General features: G+C 46.0%; 1 protein-coding gene across 2 annotated transcripts in view; it reads left to right on the top strand.

Moving 5' to 3' along the window:
* Positions 1–24,062, top strand: part of LOC119456249 (zinc finger homeobox protein 3) — an 86,047-nt gene that overhangs the window by 40,353 nt on the left and 21,632 nt on the right. The window contains exons 1-2 of one of the 2 annotated variants that reach the window (XM_049669630.1): positions 10,832–10,972; positions 15,828–16,932. In XM_049669630.1, coding sequence (XP_049525587.1) covers positions 10,880–10,972; positions 15,828–16,932 — 1,198 coding nt within the window. In that variant the 5' untranslated portion in view covers positions 10,832–10,879. Of the gene's footprint in view, positions 1–10,831; positions 10,973–15,827; positions 16,933–24,062 lie in introns of those variants that run through there. The other variant, XM_049669632.1, reaches the window with a different exon arrangement.

Genomic DNA, 24,062 nt, shown 5'->3' on the forward strand with positions numbered 1-24,062 from the left:
GTCTGCGCCTGCGCGCGTGCCTATTAGCGGCGAGAAGTTGTAGTGGTGCCCTCTACGAGTGACGTGACGTCCAGGACGGCGCTCGCTCGGCTGCTGCGCGCGCTCGTTCCCTTCGTGCATGCTTGGCTCGAGCCGTACTTATTGAAGGATATGCCGGCTTCTTTTTACTGTCATGTCTCAACGGCAGTTTCTTCAAAACCGCAAGTGATGAAAATTTGCGGCGTGGATATCGCAAGCTATGTAGCATTGAAGGGGTCTACTGGTTTAGCAATGCGTATATGCGCAGTGTCTCTCCATAAACTTTGCGTAAAAAGAATGTCTGCAATTTCAACACACGAAGCTGTGTATGATGCTCCGTAACACGCTCAACATTCCCATAGTGCTTAGCTATGAGAGACATTTCATTTTACAAGGAAGAAAAATCTTGGTATTGGTATTTGATGTCAATATTATAAATGCGTGTTAGTAGAAAAGTGCACAGCGAATCTTTTTTGGTGATTCTTATTACTATCGTGAGTAGTTCTAGTCAAATATGGCTACTTTATTAATGCCTAAAAAGAAGAGATAGGCGCGCATGTTGCATGAAAACGTTTGCTAATACTTTCACCGTTCTCTGAAACAGGCACCCAGAAAACGCATAGCTCATGGCTGTGAACACGAAGGCGCGTCACGTATAGTATGCATATACTTAACGAATACCATAAGAGCAATCACCTGAAAGAACAGTTTCGTGTTTAAGATCGAGAGCCTATCAATTGCACGCGATAAAATGTTTCATAGTGACTCTTAGTTGCCTTTATCGACATCATGGCACAGCCCTTACGCAACTAACTCTACCGACTGTGGTTATGGTGAGGCACGCATTATTCGCGAAACCCATCAGTTCACTACAGCTTCGAATTGAAACCATGAAGCAGTTCTTTAGAGAGAGAGAAAAACGAAGAGGGAAAGGTAGGGAGGTTAACCAAGGACGTGCCCGGTTGGCTACCCTACACATGGGGAGGGGGGAAAGGGGAAGAATAGATAAAGAGAGAAAAGAAAAAAAAAATGGAGTCAGTCATTCGCAGAGACAGTCAAAGAATAATCTCCGCTGTCACAAGCGTTCGTACAATCCAGTACTCTTCACGAACTGCAGAAGGGCTTTTGTGGCCTTTTGCATGCAAGAATGCATAGGCCATGGCCCAAGAATCTTTTCTTCCGAGAACGTTCTGTTGTCTAACAGGTTGAGTTTAGCTTGGAGAATACGTCGTTGAGTGTCAAAAGATGGACAGTGACAAAGAAGGTGCTCGAGAGTCTCGTCGCACCCGCACAAATTGCACGCCGCACTGTTGGCCATCCCTATTAGGAACGAATAGGCGTTGGTAAATGCGACACCCAACCACATGCGACACAGTAAAGTTGTTTCACGACGGGAGAGTCCAGGTGGTAGGCGAAGTCGCAAGTTAGGGTCAAGAGAGAGCAAACGTGAGCTGGTGAAACCCGGTGAATTCCATCGCAGAAGTGTCATATGGCGAGCAATCGATTGAAGTTGCCGTGCAGCATCCGTTTTTGAGAGAGGTATAGGAACCAGCTGATGTTTGTGATGAGCCGAGCGTGCTGCTTCATCTGCGCTGTCGTTGCCGACAATTCCGCAATGGCTCGGCAACCATTGAAATACAATATCGTGTCCTTCTTCGAGAGCGTGATGGTGAGCGTACCGAATTTCGTGCACTAGCTGCTCGTGTAACGCTTGTCGTAGGGAAAACTGCAGAGTTTGTAGAGCTGCTTTAGAATCACTGAAAATGGCCCAACGATTTGGAGGCTGCTGGAGCACGTAATTGAGTGCACCTTGAAGAGCCGCAAGTTCTGCGGTTGTAGACGTGGTGCTGTGCGAGTATTTAAATTGCAAAGTGACGGCGTCCGATGGAATAACTACTGCTCCGGTAGAGCTGTTGGAAATGGTGGAACCGTCCGTATAGATGTGTATGCGGTCAAAATAATACTCGTTGATGACAAGCAGAGACAATTGCTTCAGGGCTAGTGTTGAGAAGTCTGCCTTTTTAAAAATCCCAGGAACTGAGAGGCACACGTGAATTTGCCGGAGGCACCACCATGCCGATGTTGGGCGTTTCGCAGGCTTGAAGCCAGATGGTATGGAGGCATGATGTCTTGTCACAATACTACAGAATGTAGCCTGTGGTCTTCGCAATGGCAAATCGGCTAAATGATGGGATGGTAGCCGTGAAATGTGGTGAATGTGCGCTCTTAGCGTCTCACCGACGATATGAGTGGTGATCGGGTGCTCCTGTGCAATGACAATTGTTGCAGCTGTCGATGAACATCTCGGGAGGCCAAGACATGTCCGGAGTGCTTGGGCTTGTACGCTCTGTAGTGCAAGGATATTAGTCTTGCATGTATTGGACAAGACAGGAAGACTGTATCGCAGGAATCCGAGAAAAAGTGCCGTGTATAGCTGTAACATGGAGTGCACGGATGGTCCCCACGATTTTCCAGCTACGAATTTAAACATATTCTCAATACAAATGAGTTTTTTCTTCATGTAGGAGACATGGGGACTCCAAGTGAGGTCGCGATCCACAATAACGCCCAAGAACCTGTGAGTTTTCTTGTACTGAATTGACTAACCCTCGATACACACCGGGTAGAAATACATCGGTCGTCGTGTAAATGCCACTAGTGCACATTTTTCTCCGGATATCGTCAGGCCTTGTCGGCGAAGGTATGCCGCTGTCAGCGTTGCCGCTTTCTGTACTCTGGCGCGCACTTGTGGCCTTGTCACGCAGGACGCCCAGATGCAAATATCGTCTGCATAGAGCGAGACATTAGCCGTCTGTGGTAGCGTTTCGGCAAGCCCCGCTAGAACAAGATTGAAAAGAGTAGGGCTCAACACTCCGCCTTGTGGGACACCACGACTGGAGATATATATATATATATATATATATATATATATATATATATATATATTTGTCGGCCCATCTTCAGTTAGGACAAAAACAGATCTCCGTGATAGATAACTCCTAATCCACCTAAAGACGTGGCCTCCAAGTTCTGCAGCCTCAAGAGCTTGGAGGATGGCTTCGTGGGTTACATTGTCGTAGGCACCTTTTACATCTAAGAAGAGTGCCACAGAGAGGCACTTCAGAGCTTTTTGTTGTTGCACGGAGGTCACAAGATCAATGACGCTGTCAACTGAAGACCGTCCACGTCGAAAGCCAGCCATAGCCTCAGGGTAAATGTCATAGTATTCGAGGTACCATTCCATACGTGTTAGTCACATCCTCTCCATGACCTTACCGATGCAACTCGCAAGTGCAATCGGGCGGTACGATGTTATGTTCAGCGGAGACTTCCCAGGCTTCAGCAGAGGCACCAGTCGGCTACACTTCCAATCGTCGGGGACTATGCCGTCATGCCAAGATTGATTAAAGATATCCAGAAGATAGCATTGTGCTGTTGAACCTAGATGCCTTAAGGCAGCGTACGTCACGCCATCAGGACCGGGCGATGACGACCGCCTGCACGCAGCCAAGGCCGCTTGCAATTCTTCCATAGAGAGAGGCATTTCCATGCTTTGATCTCTCGCAACGGGAACGTCATGTAGCAAGAAGTCAACCAGCAGAACGACGTCGCCAGCAACGTTCGCAAGAAAATCTTCCGCGACCTCAAGCTCTAGACGACCTTGATGTAGAGCCAGCGCTGTGAAGGGACGACGTTGTTGTGGAAGTGAGCGAAGGCCCTGGAGAGTTCTCCACACCAGTGATAACGGCTTGCGAGGGTCCAGCGATTCGCAAAAGGTCTTCCATCGTTGGTTCTGAAGTTTGATCATCTGACGATGAACTTTCTTCTGAATGCGTCGGGCTTCCCTCAAGTCATAAATCGACTTAGTACGCCTATATCGTCTCTCGGCCCGCCGGCGGATCGCCCGAAGTCTCTCCAATTCTTGGTCGAAATCTGTGCGTCTTGTAGATCTTGCATATGTCCGCGTAGAAGCCTGTAGCGTTTGTATGATCATGTCTTCAAGGGGGTCGGGATGTTCATGTTTGCACTTTTCCTCGATCGAAACGCGGTACACTTGCCAGTCTATCTGTCTTGAGAGCACAGGGGAAATAAAGTTGTCAAGGCCTCTGATAGTCACGTACGTAGGTATATGGTCGCTGCCGTGAGTTTCAATGTCTGTGAACCATTGAACCTTTGAACTTAAACTATGCGACACTAATGTCAATGTCCAAACAGCTGCTGTAAGTCACTCCTCGTAGATAAGTCGGGCTGCCGTCGTTCAAAACTCTCAGTCCATGCTCGGCAGCGAGATCCACTAGACTCGTGCCTCGTTGATTTGTCCTGAAGCTTCCCCAGAGTGGATGGTGAGCGTTAAAGTCACCCATGATTATCCAAGGGCCTGGAGCGTTTGTGAGTATGTCGTTTAGTCTCTGTCGATCAAGTCGACGTGATGGGCATATGTAGGCGCCTATAAGCGTAAATGAAACTTTCTTCTTTTTAACACGGAGACACACGTATTGATTGTCGTTGTGAGGCTGCACTAATTGGTGAACATACGTGAGCTCCTTGCGGATATACACAGCAACTTGACTGCGTTCAATGCATGACGAAGAAACAAATGATTCGTAGCCCGACAGTCGAATTGTCTTTGAAAAATGAGGTTCACAAATTATGAGAATGGGGAACTTGTTTTCAAAAACAAATTGACGAAATTCTGACATCCGTGACTGCAGACCTCTGGCGTTCCATTGAAGTATGGAAGCACACTTGACTTTCTCCCGGAATGGCCGCAGTGGTTGTGGATGGCAAGCCATCTTCTTACTGTAGACCCGCAAGTACTGGTTCAAGGGAATCCAGCACTTGCAGTGCGCATTTGGCGGATGGCGTTTGTATATTATTTAGGAGTGTGCGGATAACACTCACCAACGACCTCAGCAATGCAACGACCTGGACATCTTGCGCAGCTTGTTTATCTGTTGCCGAAGTAGCGCTTGGCGGTAGTCGATGCTGTCGCTCCGCGGTGAAGTGTGCCTGTGGTAGTGCTGGCCAAGCAGCGTCAGATTCTCTTCTCTTAGCCTCGGTATTCTTCTGACCATGTAGGTGTAGGGTACTTGGTGGTGGCGGCGGTGGCGGTGGCGTAATGGAACGCTCTGGAGGTAAAACAGCACTTTTTTCTTTCTTGGATGCGCGCCGTCGACGAGAACGTCGTCTTCTAACAGTCGTTATCGCTTCCTTCCGTGATGAGCCGTCCTGCACCATTTGTTTCAAAATTCTCTTCTCCTTCTTGATTAGCGGGCAGTTTTTTGAAGATGCATCATGATCTCCATTGCAGTTTCTGCATTTCAAAGTAGTTGCCTTGCAAGACTCTGCTGTATGGGGTTCGGCGCAGCGCGGGCAAGCTAACTTGTTGTTACATACGCCGCTGACGTGGCCCATTCTCAGACACTTGTGGCATTGAAGAGGTCTGGGAATGTAGGCTCGAACGACATGACGAAACAGACCAACCTTCACATGTGAAGGAAGACAGTCGCCTTTGAAGATCACCTTGAGGCAAGGGGAGCTCCCTATTCGGCTAACTTGCAATATGTCCGTGGCGTCAGTAGCTGGCTTGACGAGGATAGGAAGGTCAGCATTCGGTATACAGGCGTCGACATCATAGATGACGCCCGTTATCGTGCCTCGGTCCTGCGGGATGTAAGCGCGGACTCTGATGTCGCCAAGCTCCGTAACGGTTCGCAACGTATGTAAAGCTGCCGGGTGCTCGACGTCTATGGCCGCGACGTTCTTGCGGGGGTTAATGCGAATGTCCTTTATCTCATTCGGCACGAGGGATTCAAGTCGTGCCGAGATGAGTTGCCGATTCATGCTCCTCAGGTTGTCTGAAGGATCAACGGGAACAAATAGTATAGTCTGGCGTGGCGGACCACATGAAGTCTTCAATGTTGAAGTACTTCCTGGCGAAGACCCACCGAGGATCCTCCTCTTCGCCTTGCGCTTCGCCACAGGGACGAAGCCGTCGTCGCTGTCATCGCTACTCGCCGTATACAGTTCAGTGCTGTCACTGGCGGTGTCATCATCTCGGCTGTTCCGCTTCCTTGAGGCCGACGTCGAAGGCAATGCCAGGTCGGGACTACGTACAACGGGGTCAGGATCCATCGCCGCCCGCAGGAGAGCGATGATCCCCGAAATACATAAAAAAACACAAACTCAGGAGACAGAAAGAGCAGCGTTCCGCAGGAGAAACACTTCGTCGTCCCACCTACATCGAAATCAACTCACAAATATCGGCCTACTCTTCTGGTATTTTTTTTTCCCCTTTCAGTTACGAACGGACACACCATATCTGTCTGGTGTGCAAAACAACACCGTACAGCCTGGCTGGCTCGTTACATTTCCCAGTTCGCTCTTTGTAGACGACTGCCGTGGAAATCTGAAATTACAAACCACACCTAAGAAGCCTGTAAAAGACCCAAAGAATTTTACAAGGGAGAAAGAAAAACACGAGCAGGGTGCAAAATGTCGCGGCATTTCAAGAGACCTATGACGCTGTTGCTGCTCTGGCTTTTTCTTTTCTTTTCTTTCGCATGCAAATGAAATTATACATAAGCATGGATGTCCGTCTCATTCAGATACTGCAGCTGCGACGTTGAAATGCATTCTTTATAAGTCATCGCTCGCAGTTAGTCAGCTCATAACTGGCGCGGATTTTTCCGAAATGCGCAGTACGCTTCATTTAATTCTGGGTGTTTAGAGAAGATGGGGGGGGGAGACATGGTGTTCGTGCACTCAAAGTCCTCGGTGTTCGAATCCCGACCCAGGCCCCTACATTTTTTTCTCAAGTCTGGTGTATTCACCGTATGCAACGTGTCATTTCATGCAATGCGTATGCACCGCAAAGGTCCCAACTTTAGTATCATGCAATTTTTATTATATTTATGTATCACACTGTTCAAATGCTACGCCGAAGTGCGTGCACAAAATCAGTCGGCTGCACACTGTGGGACGTCCGCTCAGAGATATCGTGAGGACGAAGACGATGCTTCATGCTTGTGGAGGGAAGAGTGGCTGTGACAAGTGCATGCACTGAAGAGATCGACAAAATGCTAAAAGCATTTCAGGCAGAATAACCTCCTCTACGAAGACTATCCAAATATACGAGCGTACAGCAGCTGGGTTCCTCTCTCGCGCTACCATCTGTCGGCGCATACCGCGCATACACAGTGACCCAGGTTGGCGTCATAGAGGTTCATTGAAGAGCGCCACGTACCCAGTGACACATAGTCAGTGGCCCGTACCCACACGAACGGCCCACATTTTTGGCGGGATAGCTAGATGGCCTCTTGCGTCGCAGTGGCGCATGGTCAATGGCCATAATCAGAGAACGTCAAGTAAACCAAAGAAGCCGTTGCATATCGCGCGCTATTCCATTAAGAGGTCGGTGTGCTTTAAAGGTATGTACATATCAGTCGACATTATATGTACAGTTTTTATTTATTTATTTATTTATTTATTTATTTATTTATTTATTTATTTATTTATTTATTATTTATTTATTTATTTATTTATTGTTTGGTTACCTAGGAATGCGCTGCGCTAACCGGCTCTGTACTTTTTTCGGTCAGCATGCACTGCTAATATAATCACGTTTGCTCGAGCTTGTATTCGGCGCACATAGAATACATACATACATACATACATACATACATACATACATACATACATACATACATACATACATACATACATACATACATACATACATACATACATACATACATACATACATACATACATACATACATACATACATACATACATACATACATACATACATACATACATACATACATACATACATACATACATACATACATACATACATACATACATACATACATACATACATACATACATACATACATACATACATACATACATACATACATACATACATACATACATACATACATACATACATACATACATACATACATACATGCTTTGAATCTAGGTTTACCCTTGACCCTCTAATTCCAGCGGATTCGCAGTGCTCTATACCATGCTGGTGGTCATGCAGAGCAGCTGCATCAGCGGAGAATGTCTGGATGTGAGCAGGTTGCCGCTATAAGCTGAACCGGGCAACGTTCAACACGCGAATCCTCTCGAATGAAACAAGATTAGTAGGGCTCTTTGCGGAATTATCAGATCATATCTGGGATGTCATGGGGTATAGCGAGGTTAGGATAGCTAGTGACGTATATACAGCACTAACTATTGTGTAAGTCTTGTCTACAGAAGCTTTCCTAGTAAGAGAGAATCCGGGGCAGGATTGCTATTACACAAGGACGTGGCGTTCAACGTCGATAAATTTTGTAGCATTAATGTAAGGATATCGGTCATTGTAATAAAGGTAAATAACAAGGTACAATATATTATTATTTGGTTTGAAAACACATATTCACTTACCAGAGAGAAATAGAAAGCAAGGCGTACGTTGCCACCACCACCGGTAGGGGCACAACGCCTGCCTAAATATACTGATCAGAAGGGAGGGGACAGGAACATAGAAATGGAAGATAGAAAGAATGGAAGGAAGTATGAAACAAAGGGCAAGATTAAAGATACAAAAAGACTAAAGTAAATCAAGGACAAAGAATAGCACACTGCTGTAGGAACAGGAAGAATCGCTGCAGTTCGGGCTATTAAAAGAACGTTAAAAAATAGAATAATGTCCAAGGTCTGCTCACTCGGAAACAAAAAGGAGAAAAATAAGCTACAAACGGGACGCAATGTCAGTTGTCAGTCAGTATAAGGTAGTACAGGCGTATGCACCAATGCTTAGTCATGATGGTAATTAAAGTACAAAGGTACTATGAAGACGTCTATCCGATTAGCAATGAAAATGTTAAATCAGTATATACTGTACTCATGAGTGGCTTCAATACGAAAGTGCGGAAAAAGCAGGCGGGGCAGCAGGCAATTGAGAACTATGGCGTGAACTATAGAAATAGTATATATAGTAAAAAAGTTGTTCTGGTAGAGTTTGCGAAAAGGAATCAATTGCGTGTATTAAATACCTTCATCGGAAAATGCATTAATCAGTAGTGGACATTGAAAAGCCCGCTCACTAATCGACAGAAAAAAAAAGAAACAAAAGAGATTTTCAGCGCTTCAGTCACTATATATAGAACGCCTCTTTCTTCACTTATGATTCATTGTGACGTTAACTAACCCTTCCTACATAATCGGCAAGCGCAAATTAAAAAAAATTGAAATGATAACCTTCGCATCACTATAACCAAGCCAAGCTATATACGGTTCACTTACCCTGACTGTTGTACATTTCTCTTTGTGCCATTGCTTCCCGCGCCGATTGTTCGTGCACGCAACAGCTGCGGCTCGTTTTTTTTTTTTTTTTTTTTTTTTTTTTTTTTTTTTTTTTTTTTTTTAACGACGTGTGCGCCCTGCGTCAACCCGTGCGCTAAGCGGTCGCACTGACAGACTGGTGGTCTTGGAATATGCGATAAAACGAGACTGCAGACAACATCGCTCTGTAAAGAGTTCCCGTTCTCCGCATACCTTTATGTTTGTGTTTTACTTAGCCGGGCAACAGAATGTCTTTGTAATGCAATTATAAACGACAACCAGGAGGAAGAAATCCAATGGGGAGGCGTTTAGAATGAAATTATGGGGTTTGGCGTGCCAAAATCACCATCTGATTATGAGGCATGCCGTAGTGGGGGACTCCGGATTAATTCGGACCACCTGGGGTTCTTTAACGTGCCCCTAAATCTAAGTACATGGGCATTTTCTGAATTTAGCCCTCATCGGAAATGCGGCCGCCGTGGCCGGGATTCGATCCCGCGACCCCGTGCTCAGCAGCCCAAAACCATAACCACTGAGCAACCACGGCGGGTAACGGAGGCGTTTAAAAGAAACGAAAAGAAATGTTGTTGCAGGTTCGAGCTAGTGGTTGATTCGTGTAAGTTTTGATGGGTCAGTGGAGAGCCGTAACTGACTCATGGAGAGCCGTAAATGAGCACGTGAATTTGGCGGCTCTTTAGTGCCATCAACGTGGTCTTTGAATAGGCGAATTGACGTGATCAAACCAAAGTCATATTGTTAAAAGAAAGAGGAGGGAAAAGGTCGCCTTGCTTCGCACAGCGTTCCGACCTACGAAAATCCCTTATAGCCAAACTCGCTCTTGCCTTTTTCTTGTATCCGTTGTTTTTCTAATTTTTATTTATTTGAACTTGCTGCATTAAATTTTACGCAACTCCTCGCACTCAAAAACGGGTCCGTTCCTTGAAATCAGCCTCGCTCCGTCTCTCGCCCGCAAAGCAACAGGTTACTCCTAAATGCAGCACCGGTCGCGCTCCGTCGTAAGCGCCGCGCCGGCAATCCGCACATGCTATACGCCACCTCCCCCGCATCCACAGGTAAACACACACCTACACAGAAAAACACGCAGGGAGCTCCCAAACGTGATCCCCTCTCGCGTAGGGCCCGTTCGAAGCACGGGAAAGAATCAAACTACGAAGTGAGGGGGGGGGGGGGGGGGGGAATAAAACGAGAGCGTGTATTTCCCAGGGCGAGAAAGGATACGGCGCTAGCGTCCAGGAGGGCAGCGGAGGACGACAGCAATGGCTGCCGCCGTATCGCCCCGCGCTCTCCCCGGAGCGCGATCGCTGGAGCGCGCGCGCTCGCGTGCGCGCGCCAGTGCTCTCCGTTACGCGACCGGCGCCGTGCAGCGCTCTCCTATCAGGCTCGTGCGAAGGCGTGTCCCCGAGCGCCGCCGCTCCGCCCCGAGGTCTGCCGCCGACGTCACGCATTGGCAGGCCGCGGTATTCACGCAACTGGTCTACCGGCTGCTCGTGCCAACATGGACGAGGGCAACTCGGAACCGCAGACGAAAAAAAGACGACGCCTGGAACCGCCGCACACGACACCGGTCGCCGTTGCGCCCGATGGCCAGGTGAGGGACACCAGCGGTTCTTGGGACGACCGACGGGACGTCCTCGCCTTCTCGTTGTCATCTTCCACGGCAGGCGCTAAGCCTAACCGGTGCATCGTGAAACCCGGGCTCGAAGCCCCGGGGCGATTTCATGGCTCCCCCGGATTACGCCTACGATGCTCTTGAGCGGAGATAAGAATCGATGCGTGTTAACGTAATAGGTAGGGAAAAGCCCGGCTTAAGCGTTCTTTCAGAACTGACAAGAGTATATACGCCAGAAGCGTCGAAGAGTGACGAGCAGCCCGAATCCGAAAACGCGCGCGCGTCCGTAATACCAGTGTCACACAGCCACTTTCGATCGCGATCGAGCCCGATCTGGATCGGAATTCTCGATCGCGATTGGCTCCCTCCCTCAGCTTCCGCAGTGGAGCCAATCGCGACCGAGATATGTGATCCCGATCGGACATGATCGCGATCGAAATTTCAGCGTGTGAAACCCGTATAACATCCCGAGATTCCGGCAACGATTCCATAGTTAAGTAGTCTCAAGGCGATTGCTTGCGTATTGCGTGATGTACAACTGAAAGCTCGATTTAAAGGTCTATTTTCGCAGGACGAAAGGGCCTTTAGTGCCCGAGCCACGTAAGCTGAGGAGCAACGCGGTAAGCTCTGGCTTATGCAGACTGCTCTGTCACAGCGGAAGCGCGAGTAAGCCTAAAACGACGAAGCCTATACGAACGCATACTCAACGAAACATCGCGCCGGTGTTTTCATCATTCACCCATCTCGCACTCTTATGTGACACCATCGATTCGCTGGAATGCGATCGGTAATTAACGCTTGCTCGCCACTGTAGATGCTTTGACACTGGTCGTCGTGGGATAACAGCGCGTGACTCAAAACACCGGGTGCGAGGACACGAGGTTTGTTGTTCTCCGCTCTGTCAAGAAAGCCGCTGCCGGCAAAGCTTCTGCATGCGAGCCGCCATGTGGCCTGCGCGAGTGTCTATGTGTGTTTGTGCTTGCCGTTACGCCCACTTTTTGACGCGCCCGTTGCCGTTGGTGTGTTCGCTTACACGTGTGCGGCGTTCCAGATGCCGAACAATGACCACATCACTCTTACTCGTCACTCTGGTTGCAGACGTCGCAGGTTCCTCAAATTTCGTTGTAGCTAGACACCCATCCAACGAGTGACCCCTGAACGCCGAATGAGCTGCCTACAAACTGGTGGAGTTGAAATATTTTGGGGGCTTTCCTTGTTTTCAAAGTTCTCCGCAAGGTACAAAAGAATTATAAGTACGCTGCAGGCCTATGTTTTTTTTTTCTTTTGTTTTGTTTTTTGTGCGTATGTGTGAAATAAGTTGGTGTTCTTCGGTGTTGCAGAAGATGGCTGCCGTGATAAGGGGCATTGAAGATAAACGCTAATGTGATCGAATCTAGTAGATTAGTCCTCTTGGACTGTGTGTGTTTGCGCTGTGTGCGTTTAATCTCTTTCGTTGTGTCTTCCTCGCGATGTACCTATAGTCAAGATCCACCGAAAAGCCCGAGCTTCCACTCAATTTTTCGATAAGTAAAGAAGACAAATCGCAGCGAAAAGGAATGATGAACATCGTGAATTTTGCACGCAATCCACAGCGACGCCTTCATGTTGTGACGTCACATTTTTACTTTGTTTTCGTGAATTTTGATCCTTTTTAAAGTAAAGTTTTCAAGCAAGGTTGCCAGCCTTGGTGAATCTTTGGTGAATTTTCGAATGCAATAACAAGCTTTTCTTGATTATCAGCAACTTACTTTCCTCTAGCCGGCATTCCACAACGTGTGAAGTCCAAATGGAGCTGCTTCAAGATTTCACATTTTTGCGCCGCCGCCCATTCTTCGCTTTCACCCCGCTTTATTTTCCTATTCGCTATTCCGAAAACGTCAACGTGTAGCTATACCCTGAACATTTCACTTCCTCATCTTTCAAATTTTCAGCCTGGTTTTAACCTTGGAACGGCATGTGCTCCACCCGAATGAAGCTGATAAACAAAATGATATTACTTTACGCCGGAGAGCACCGCATTCGTAAGGAATGCAGATGTGTCTCACGTCTCTAGCAACTCGAGGATCGTCGGCAGAGAGTTCGCTCATCAAGACTAAAATGCGCGCAACGGGTGTTTTTAAGTCCGGCATTTATGACGGGGCTAACGATCGCGGGTTTCAAGCTGTTGAACGACAGATATATCAATGTAAAGACAAACATGCTTCTGTCGCTGTCACAGCGTCCACCGTCGCTTGTGGATCCTTGTGTCGAAACACACCGTTCTTTGCTTACCGCGTCGTGGATTAAAATGCTCGCTTCTTTTGCGCACTCACGCATGCACAAGTTCACTGACATTGCTGCTATTCAACTACCAGAATTTTATTTGCGTGACCAAACTATAGCAGTCCCAAAGTCTGCTCGTCTTATATCCACGTATGTTAAAGCGCAGATGAGTCTATATTTTCTTGCTGCTTGTGTGACCACTCACCAACGCGCGTTCCCCTGTGTTCTCTTGATGACACATGTAAGGCTTCCTCCAGACATTGGGTTCGAAATGACGTCATTCACCTGGATCTCATTCTGCTATAGATCCTAAACTCATTTGTAGGACGACATGGCAAACATCGTTAACTTATCTACTAAGTTATCCCGGAGTCCGATATACTATTTGATCGACGCTCCTCTCTACGTAAGTAGTGGTGGAGGATTGCTCGGCAGCGAGGAGGCACCTGTTTACGTGGTGGATCAATACAAGGCAGTCTTGGATACCGGTTTGGGATCTCCATGTTCACTAAATTGCTGCACGACCTCTGGTACAAGAGTAAGCGCCGAAGACACCAGACATTATTTCCATCTGCACACCATGTTTCGATCCGTTTGTTATGTACGTTAACGAACGTTAGCAAAAACTGGACCACAACGAAGGAAGCAGAGAAATTTTAATTCAGCACACTGATTGATTTGATTTATTGAATTGATAATATTGAAAATTTTGGCGACTTTTGTCGCCGACTTTTTCACATTTTATTTATTTCCCATACTGTCAATACTACACTGCATTATAGCTGGAGGGGGATGGACAAGAGAAGTGTTTCAAAGATGAAATACTATAGTTCGTACATTACTTACAGCACAAGAGAACAAGAATGTGTCATAATGAAGAAACAAATGCTGAGGTTAAAAGGAGGGTAAAATACGATGAAGCATAATATGAGGAGTCATAAAAAACAGAAAAAAATAAAATAATGGAACCAATTATATATGACACAAGCATTCACCATTTGTAATTAACTTGCACACTCTTCGTTGTCTGCCTAATTCCGAACTTCCGGCAAAAATTTATCCAAGGATGTAAGGTAGCAATAGATGGGTCCAAGCTGTTCTATTCTCAAGTAGCAAGAGGGGGGAAAATGAATTTCTAGAACATTCAGTGTAAAAAGAGTACTCTGTAAGCATTTTGTCGTGTTTGTGTCTAGTTGGTCTTGTTTTAGATTTGGAGACATATTTTTGACATTTAAATGTTTATCTGGTGGTTGATTATTTGGTACATAAGCTTTAAACTAGTGATTTTCGCTCGGCACTCCAGTGGCAAAATTACCGCAGTTTTTTTTTTTTTTTTAAGCTGTGTTGGGGGAGTCAGATTGCCTGTATTAATCAGAAATGACCCTAACTGCCTTCCTCTGTATTCTCTCTAGTTTGTTAATATCTTGTTTAGTATACGGATAAAACAGCATTGCCACATTCCAAACTTGATCTCAAATACTATAAGCTAGCAGCTTTTGTCAAGAGGTGCAAAGCGCAACTGAATTCAATAGCTAAATGAATAAATAGAATGTCACGATGAAATATGTTCCTCCCTTTTGGTGATTAGAGATGTTCAGTGATTGACAATTCGCGAAAGTGTACCTAAAGTTGTGAAATGGGACAGTGATCAAGCTGAAGACTACTAAATATTCATTATGGACAGCACATTTTATAAGTCAGTATTGCAGTATCTCTATGAAACGGGCCCGCATGCTTATATTTAGTTCCATACTGACGTTATGCCACGTGGCAATCCAAGTGGGAAAAAAACTAAGGTTACTTTAACGCTTTATAACTGCATTTATTATTTTGACTCTGATGCAGATGAAATGCAAGGTCGCTTTATTGCGGTTTTATCACTTAACACGTCTGGCAGTAAAGAGTGCCTTGTGTGGGCTTTCGCAGGTTTTTAACCCCTATAAGCCCCTTTCCCGAAACAAAGCAAATGTCGGTGGTTTCGTGAGGAAACAATATTGCAGTATTTGCTGATTGTCGTTATGACAATCCATACTCATTTATCTTATTTCTCATTGCTCTACTAAGCAACACGCACACCAGTAAATCATGTAAATAAAATTCGCGTAGGTGGAGGTTAAAAAAAAAACACCGAAGACACGCATTGACGGAAGACTAGCCAGCTTTGTTTGGGAAGTCTTGGTCGCGATTAAGACGAAGACAAGTTCCCCTCTCCCGAATTTGGCAGCGCGCGATGACTGCACTGTTGTTCACCTATAGTTGCATAAATTCTCATTCGGGCAAAAGAGAGAAAGAGAGAGAGAGAAGGAGAAAAAAAAGAGGCGTAAGAATAAACAACGACAACAACTATAATATAGCCCACAAAACAGAAGTGGCGTGAAGTTATGGAACAGAGGCGCAGCGAGGAGAACATCTCCACATAGCGATAAACGTCTTTTTTTTTCTTGTTACATCTACATGATTCATTATTGTCGTCATTTTGAAAAGTATAGGGAACCTTCTCATTAAGTAAAACGATCTGCATTGCACAGTGGTGATGAGACCTACAGCCTTCATTTTTCACGTATCTGTACAGGTACTTGGCAAAAGGAAGGCCACCGACAGCATCCGACATGGGAGTCCTAAACGCGTGGTCTCGCCGCCTTCAGTACAGTCGTCTCAGGGAGTCACCGAAATCATTATGCACCACCAATCGGCACAGGACATGGACGACGATGAGCCCGTTCAGGTCAAATACGAGGTCGTCGAAGAAGTCGTGGCTTACGAAACGTGTCCGGTTACCGTCATGCCCGGACATGCCGCCGACGAAGATCAGATGGACAACGACGCCTCCGATAACGCTGCGCATTCGCCCACGCTGGTCCCGACCATAGTCTCGGTCACTGCGGTCGAAGATGAGGACGCTGCCACAACGCCCAGTGGCTCACCCGAGCTGGCCGAGCTGCGCGTCGAGTGGCCTGTGTCTCCGTCGCAGGCGACCGTTGTGGTAGGCGGTCCGCACCAGGAAGGCCTGCAGGAGATGTACGTGCTCGACCCGTTGGCACAACCGACCCCCGAACAACTCGCCATCGTCGGCGCCGCTGGTCCCGAGCACATGCCTTGCGACTATCGCATGATGACGCTCAACCAGGGCTCTCCGGGCCCACACGGCGAGTTCCAAGAACTGCCGCCTTCCCACCACCACCACCCCCAGGGGCAGCCATACCTGCTCACCTCTCCCGGCGGCAGTTACTCGGTGCGAATCCTTTCGGATGATGGTCAGCCACTGCCGCAGACTCAGCCGCAGCACTTGAAGCTCGTCAAAGGCAGTGTCGGCCGCGGAGCAGTCGTGGTGGACGGCAGCAGCGGCGCCAGTGAAGTGGTGCACGGCGAGGTGTTCGTCCCGTCGGGTGTGGACATTGTGCCGAGGACGACCACGTACGGACACCACGCCGGTGTGCTCACAGCGGCGGCGCCGGTCGCCACGGTGCTCCCACCGACCACCGCCACTGGAGCTGCGTTTCTTTCCAGGGACGTCAGCTACGTGCTGCCCCAACAGCAGCCGCAGCAGCAGCAGCAGCAGCATCACCAGCGCCAGCAGACGCAGGCGCATCAGCCGGCGCAACAGCAACCGCAGGCGCAGCCGCAACAGACTCACCAGTCCAGGAGCTCCAGGAGCAGTGGCCGGACGAGGGACAGAAGTGAGTTTGCACGCTATTTGCCTATCACGCGGCCTGATTTTCGGGGCCAAGGCGTGTTGCAAAATAGTTCGATATGATTTGGTGTAGCATTCTTTATTCGAGTCTTTACCATGTCTCACCAGGGCCACCGAGACTTGACGTGTCGCGTCTCCAGATAGCCTTTCTGATATAAATCTACCCACCTTGCACCTGGCGACCACCCATGCTCAACAGGAGGTCTCATTAACTGATTTGTAGGTTCTTCTGGCGCAAGGGACAACTTTGACCAAAGAGCGCCATGGCTAGTCAAAAATGCTTTGCAGTGTTAAAGAAGAATCTTCTTTCTGGGGTTTTACGTGCCAAAACCAGTTCTGATTATGAGGCAAAGAAGAATCCAGTGTAAGATTAATTTGCAAGTACTTGAGGAAGACATATGTGCATAAGCTGTACTAAAAGAATGCTGCAAAAGGTAGCGGTAGACCTGTAGGTATGATCAGTGCAAGATGATTGTGCGAAAGTTTTCAGTAAAGGACATCGGTGTATGGTGCCGTCATAAAGTTACACAAAGTACATAAAGTTTAGTTAAAAATAGGACAGAGACTTGGTGCTCACAGTTGGAAAAGCAATGCTGTCGTACAGCCTCAGTCCATGACTCCTGCTTCAGCAGGGACCGAGAGATTGCGGACATTCCATGCCTACCATTCCCAACATCCGCATTCAACATGGAGCGTGAACCTGCAGGGTGGCTCTTCTATAATCTATTCTTTCCGGTAAACCATGCCTGTGTAACGAGAGGTCTAACCGTGTAAGGTAGTATGAACGCCAACAGTAACTGTAACTGGTTATATCCACCCGCCGCATCAACGGGTGGAATCTGTGCAACACCAGTTACGCTGCCACCCCTAAAGGAATGCGGTGACAACGTGAATACTGAGTATACGAATTAGTCGTAGTCTTTGTTAAAGAAACGAATGGATTTCCCAATTGTTTTTTTAATACATAACATTAGCCTGGGCCTTTTATGAAATTGCTATAGAGCTATGCGGAACCGAGCTTGCGCTTAGAAACCAAGATTCCGGCGACTCTTTGAGCCCTTAATTCAATTACCACGAACAGCAGTTATGAGCACCAGACTCCTGGATACGTTATCCAGTAGAGATATGGATGGTATTGAAAACAAGATATCGATAATTGAAAAGATGTTAAGAAGAGAGAGGGCAAGGAGAGGAAAGCTGGATAGGTCAACCAAACGTTTCAAGGACCGGTTTGCTACCTTGAAAAGGGAGGAAAACGGGGAAAGGGGAAAGAGCACTGAAAGGAGGAACGAGGGAATGCGACTACGCCAAGGAGAAAACGCGGTAAAGCCGTCAGGCCATGACACTGTTGTCTCATTTCGAAGCCTACACTTCCATGAAGAGTGGCCACGATCTATCAAAAATCGCAACTTGCTTGTTGATACTTACACCCCTGTCATACCTTCAGAAAAATATTTCACGAACGCCTATTATACAAAAACGATCATACGAATCAGGCCACCTGTATATTTATAGTTAGGCAACTCGTCTCGAAATCTGATGTTGAAGTGAGCGGCACGTAATTAATGAAGAGAGAGTGAAATAACATTTATTAGCCCCGAAGGAACTAAAGCCCAAGTCCGGGCCTCCTGGTAGGCTCATGCTTCCTGACCCAGCACGTTCTTGACGTGCTGCACCAGAAGAAATAAACGCACCCAGAAAAGCTGCCTGCGTTATGATTCATTGAAGTTCTGTAGGGTTGTGTGAATATTCAGAAATTTTGAATAACGAATTGAATAGCGTCCTATTCGATTCAACCTTCGAGTCGAGTAGTCACTATTCGTAAATACATTTAGGAACATTTTTCGAATAGTTTTCCAATATTTTAAAACGTCAACTGTGTGTAATCAAACATAAAATTTGAGCAATAGTACGATCATTTTCATCCCCACGGCCATAGTGTCGACATGAAGCTTGCGAACTTAAAGAGTAGGGCTGGCTACGTCACTCAAGGAGCCAGACTTGACCGGTTTTATAGCGATCATTCGCACTCTCCTAAAAGCCCTGTGTATGCGAACAAAGTGCTAAATTGTTCCTAATGCTCCATTTGTAGTTTTTATAAACAACGCTTTATAACGTGCGACGTAATGACAGAAACGTCTTAACGTTATGGATACTAGGATGTAAACATAGTGTTACATCAATCGTAAGAATGGCTGCTGATTATTTGAAATATATTCCAAAAGTATTTGATATTCGATTCGAGCTGATTCACTTCCGGCACTCACTATTCGATTCTTATTCAATTTGGTCTCAAAAACTATTATTCGCACATCCCTATGCCTTGGGATGTCCGAGTTTTTTTTTTTTTTCTATTAGTTCCGGTGGCTCACATAAATGAATGAAATGGAACGTTTAGAATGTCCGTGTTTCGAGATAACGGCAGTGGTTCATGCATTTAATGAGTACATACGCGTGAATTCATTGTAAAAAAATTGCTGCGGCAACGTGGGGCTGTGGGGAAAGCTTTAATCAAGGAGTACCACATTCGACTGCCATATCGAGACTAGACTTGCAGATCGTTTCAAGTTGAGTGCTCGAAATACAGTTCGAGCTGTATACTTAATACCAGTAAGGGTGGTATAACGTGTAGTGAAAGCAAACTCGAGTCAAAGGTTGTGTATTAAAAGTGCATGGCCACTAAGCTTCCACGGGTGGTCATTTCAGTCCGAAATTCTGTTCGATCCTGTGAAAGCGAATGCGCCTGTAATCGGACAAAGACTAGTTGAATGCGGAAGCATCACGCATAACGTAAAGAAGCAAGGGCTTGTCATCTGGTCTGCAGAATAGTGCAAGGATTGAAGCGATCTTTGATGGACGTACTTCCCCTCAGTCAGTGAGTCAGTTTTACTAGAAGATAACAAAATCTACGCAGACTTATATAATTTATCTATACGTGCAGTGCTGGAGGCAGGGCTGGTTTTGAATCAGAGAAAACAATGCTCCCGAGACGCTTCCCGTGGCCTGAGGAGGACAACCCACGGATAACAGCAACCTCTGCTGTCTGGAGTTGTTTTGTCGTTGGGACTAAAAAAAAAAAAAAAAAAAAACGATGTTCAGCCACATTTGGCTCGATGCATGCTGCCTTAGAAGCCCGTGATGTAGAAATTCTAGACACACTTAGTTAGTTGAGACCTCAGGATGGTTCTCGAAGTTTTTTCGCGATTACTTGAACAGAAAGGTGCATTAGTGACCTTGATGGCGTCCACTCTGGTGCACTAGCAACTCGGACTTCAGGGATATGCTTGGTAATAAGGAGTTCAAGATGAGCAATACCGTATACACTCGCGTAAGTGCCGCACTTTCTTTTTAGCGATCTTGGCGAGGTGCTGCCTTTACACGAAGGCATCGGGCCATTTCGACCCAATGTTTTCGGCTGTGCTTAATCCCCGTGATCGCGTTGTACCAAAAAGGCGAACGCAATTGTTTTCACAATCCATTTCTTTGTTCACGCATGCACAGTGCCCTTTCCCAACAGTGCGTTGAGTTTATTGACCTGCTTACTTGAAAAATGCAAGGAGGGTAAGAAGCTCTGTAAGCCATCTCCAGCGGTGCCGAACGCAATAATGTTATCTGCAAACTGCAGATTGTTAAATCATTCTATTACTAAACAGATAAGAAAAGACAACTGAATTTGTCCTCCAAATATGTTTAAAATTGCCTGTGGCACATAGCACAATTATAATTCTTTATCTAAATTACTCGATGAGGTGGCCATTACTTCTACGAGAAATCAGAATGCTTAATTTTATAATTAACATAGCCGCGCTAACTGACCTTTTTTAATTAATTACATTATGGTACATGCAGGGTGATCATTTCAAAGTTTTACGGAATCGTTAAAGATCGCCTGTTGCAGATAACATAATTGTAGTCCTTGTGCTGCATTATTCAGAGAGGCGGACATTACTTGCATGAGAAATAGAAACACATATTCCGCGAATTAACAAAAATTCCCCAAATAACTTCTTAATTAATTACTTTATGGCACATATTGCAATTTACGAATTGTAGCCGGTGAGCTTGCAAGACATATCCAGTTGAAATGAATTTCCAGGATGACACCAGTTTTGAGATATTATTTCCTAAAGTATGGAATGAAATATATGGGTGTTCCAGTTACTTTTGTGCTTCAATGCATAAAAGAGCGTTTTGGTAAAAAAGAAAGTGGTACAACAGTGCATTTTTACGGTAAGTTTGATGGCACGTATCTCCAAACGGGTGTCATTCTGCAAGTTGATTCCATGTGGATACGCCTTGCAAGCTCACCGGCTACAATTCGGAAATTGCGATATGTGCCATAAAGTAATTAATTCAAAATATAATTATCGGATTTGTGTTAATTAGTTCAGTATGTGTTTCGATTTCTCGTGCAAGTAATGTCCGCCTCTCTGAATAATCCAGCTCAAGGACTGGAATTATGGTATATGCAGCAGGCTATCTTTAAAAATACCATAAAACTTAAAAATGATCACCCTGTATTTCAATCTATGAATTGTACCTGGTGAGTATGCAAGTCATATCGACTTCGAACAAATTCTGAGGATGACACCGGTTTCAAGATTTGCGCTGTCAAACTTGCGAATGCACTGTTGTTCCACTTACCTTTGAAAACACTTTATTGTGCATTGAAGCAGAAAAGTAACTGGGACGCCAATGCATTTCGTCGGACACCTTGAAAATTAATGTCTTGAAACTGGCGTAGTCATGAGAATTGATTCCAAGTGCATATGCCTTGCGAACTCACGGAATACAGTTCGTAAATTGGAATATTCGCTTTCAGTGACACTGTTTGGGATAACGAGCTATTCCCCACCATATGCCGTTAATTCAGCGACCTGATGGAAGGACGCACTTGGGGTGCATCTCCGGCGCTGTGTCTACGCACTTAGCATATCACGGCGCACGGCGCCCGTGCTTTTGTCACTACCGAAATGCGGTCGCGTGGCTGACTCTTAAAGAATACAGGTAGATTAAATCGGGAGTGTATAAACGTTGCTGCTCGAAAGAGAGAGAGAGAAGAAAGAGAAAAGGCAGGGGGGTTTAACCAGAAAAATAGATTGCGGTTTGCTACCCTGCACGGCTGAGAAAGGGGAGTGAGAGGTAAAAAGATAGGAAAATAGAGAGTGAGAGAGAGGGAGCACGGACACACACAATCGCAGCCGGTCGCTGTCATCGCATATACTATCACCGCACAGTAGCACTTGTAGCACCATACAAACACCATTTCAGGCTACAGCCACGTGTGCAGGTCTGTTGGCCTTAAAAACTAAAACAGTGCACTCGTCGCCATCCGCTGCGATGGCCTGTTGCCTTGCATAGGACGTGTAGGAAACAACTAAGTTGGATGCTTGCGTATTTTGTGGCTGATCATGGGAACTATCTCGAAAATGGGTCTCATCTCTTCTTCTTTATGGGGTTTACGTACCAAAACCAGCTCTGATTATGAGGCACGTCGTGGTGGAGGGCTCCCGATTAATTTTGGCCCCCTGGGGTTCTTTAACGTGCACCACAACGCAAGCATTTCGCATTTCGCCTCCATCGAAATGCGGCCGCCGAGGCCGGGATTCGATCCCCCGACCTCGTGCTCAGCAGCGCGACGCCTCAGCTAACTGAGCCACCGCGGCGGGTATGGGTCTCATCTCAACATTCATTTCAGTGGACACTGTATGACCATCCATCGGTTGTAGCTTCACGATCACAACGTGTACGATACAGTCCATAATTAAAGCTTTATGGGCAGGAAATTTTAATAAATATTTTTGATTAATGAGTATAATTGTTCGCACACACAATGCCCTACGAAAAACAATGTATATGTAAAGCAGCATCCTCCCAGCTCGCATAACGCTTTAGCAAAATTTGTGAAAAATGAAACTTTCAAAACAGTGTGCATAACGCAGCAGCGCCAAGGGAGCTACTGAGCTAAAGAAACCGTACAGGACCTGCACAGTATACGAGAGACCCGACGAGTGTGCAAATGTCTGTGTATCTTGTTCGAAGCCCTGCGCACGGTTTTTCTTCTTTTTTGTTCTGTCTCATGTCTCTGTTTATCATTAAATTCAGTTTGGTTATTCTCATCGACGATCGTTGAGTTCCTGGGTGCCGAGAGAGAGAGAAAGATAAAAACATTTTTTTTTAGTTCAATAATGGTGCAGCAGCTCAAAAAGAGTCGACAAGAATTTAACTAAACATTGAAAAGAAAGAACACCGGAGGGGAGAAGGAAATATTTATAGTTATATCGAGCTTTTTTTTTTCAATCTTTGGCCGTTGTGTTGAAACCATGCAAACCTTGAGATGCACAGTGTTATGTACACGGTAGCCTACTCTTTAAAAAATAAACGCTGCATTATAGAACTCAGCCCGACATTACTTTCGTTTACATCGCGGGCAAAAAGTGGCCAATATGATGCATAAAGCAAATATCTATGAACTAAAAGTGTTCACTCATTCAGTTCCAGGTTAGGATGATATCAGCTCTTGAATGGTAATGATGTGTTCGCCATTCTGACTCTTGTTCACTAGTTGTTTTGCCATCAGTTAGAAAAGCGATGTCTATACCATAAACGAGGTTTAAGGTCACAGACGACTGAAGTCAGCCGAAGTAAGTATACGTCAACGTCAGTCACATTGTTTCCTGTTTTACGTATATCACTGCGTGTGGACACACATGCATGTAGTTAACTGCCATATAGACTGTAAACCGGTCCAGTTGGTGTTGATTCATTATTAACTGCAGCGCGACAGAAGACAAAGGACAGAAACGAAGTAAACACAAAGAGCGCTGGGCGGTATGCTACACAATTGACGGTGTGCAAGTGTGAGGTTAAGGGAGCATGAAAAAAATATTCAGTGGTGATTTAGCGGTAAGTGCGAGAGAAATGCGTTAGCATGGCGTCGCAAATCTTCGAGGTTCCGGATCCATGATTTAAACCGCGCTCACCACATTGCAAAGTATTGTTCAGGAATTCACTCTACACGCGTCCTGCCTCTTCGAAGTGCAACTGACGGTGGTACGAAGCAGACTATATATATATATATATATATATATATATATATATATATATATATATATA

Source organism: Dermacentor silvarum, chromosome 6 (genome assembly GCF_013339745.2).
Source record: "Dermacentor silvarum isolate Dsil-2018 chromosome 6, BIME_Dsil_1.4, whole genome shotgun sequence".
Lineage (NCBI taxonomy): Eukaryota > Metazoa > Arthropoda > Arachnida > Ixodida > Ixodidae > Dermacentor > Dermacentor silvarum.